This window comes from Rhagoletis pomonella, unplaced genomic scaffold (genome assembly GCF_013731165.1).
Source record: "Rhagoletis pomonella isolate Grant_MI unplaced genomic scaffold, Rhpom_1.0 Rhpom_scaffold_29601, whole genome shotgun sequence".
NCBI classification, from domain to species: domain Eukaryota; kingdom Metazoa; phylum Arthropoda; class Insecta; order Diptera; family Tephritidae; genus Rhagoletis; species Rhagoletis pomonella.
The window spans coordinates 1-1,184 of record NW_023488030.1 but is presented as its reverse complement, the minus strand read 5'-3'; the positions used below and the strand labels follow the sequence as shown (position 1 = coordinate 1,184).

At 36.1% G+C, this 1,184-nt stretch overlaps 1 protein-coding gene across 1 annotated transcript; it reads left to right on the top strand.

The window, feature by feature from the left end:
• Nucleotides 1–544: 544 nt before the first annotated feature.
• Nucleotides 545–1,111, top strand: LOC118732826 (the record flags this gene model as incomplete). The annotated part of the gene is made up of 1 exon (XM_036461936.1): nucleotides 545–1,111. A coding segment is annotated over exon 1 (567 nt), but the record flags the coding sequence as incomplete, so codon positions are not given.
• Between the last annotated feature and the right edge of the window lie 73 nt (nucleotides 1,112–1,184).

Below are 1,184 nucleotides of genomic sequence, written 5' to 3'. Positions count from 1 at the left end.
CCTCAATAGAAAGCAAAACATCACAAAGAACATACAACACAGCGAAAGGCCTTTCCATTCCAGATTCGTAAATTTGACTAAAGTTCCCATTAGCAAACAAGAGACAGAAATATTGGAAAAAGGTCTGAAACACAATATAGAAAATTATGATAAAAATAAAGAGGTAGAGCACACTATTGTAGACGCGGAAATGGCCATATTATTACTACCAAGCGAGGATCAAGATCATGCAAGATACATATGTAGACGTATAATTGAAAAAAGCATAAAATCTATGGATAAGAAAAAACTAAGGGACGTAAATAAAACGGTCAAAAGGCTAAAGAAAAAACTCAAAACGAATAAAGTGATCACAACAAAAGCAGACAAGGGGAACACAAAGGTAATAATGTACGAAAAAGAATATAAAGAAAAGACAGAGCAACTAATCAAAGAGACAAATTATCGGATGATGAGAAAGGACCCAACCGATGACTACCAAGTGGCAGTAAAGCACGCAGTAAAATAAGCAAAAACAATAATAAATCCAAGGAAAGCATATACAATGACATTAATGAATCCTTCGGCCCCTTCAATGATAGCACTCCCAAAAATACACAAGCCAGGAAATCCGATGAGACCAATTATCAACCATAAATCTGCACCAGGATACAAACTATCGAAATATCTAAAATCGTTTCTGAAAGAAAAACTGGAACTGCCCAATAAATACACGAATACGAATACAGGGGAGTTAATTGAAAGGATGAAATCGCTAGAAATACCCAAAGATGCGAAATTTGTATCATTTGATGTTAAGGATCTTTACCCATCGATACCAACGGCAGAAACAGTTACCATCTTGACTAAAACTGTGACAGAAAAAACAGACAAGAACGTAGCAACGGAAATCGTGAACACATTGAGGGTAACACTAGACCAAAACTACTTCAAGTTTAATAACAAAATATATAGAGAAACTAACGGGCTAGGGATGGGTAATCCCACATCTGCAATTTTAATGGAAGTATTCCATGCAACATTTAGAGGAAAAGTATATGACGGACTGACAACAAGCCTGGGAGTAATGTTCTACGCAAGATACGTCGATTACATCCAGGGGCGCACCCAGGTATGTATTTTAGGGGGGTTTTATATTTCTGAAGATATATCACCGGAAAATACTGAACATTTTCTTCAGATAA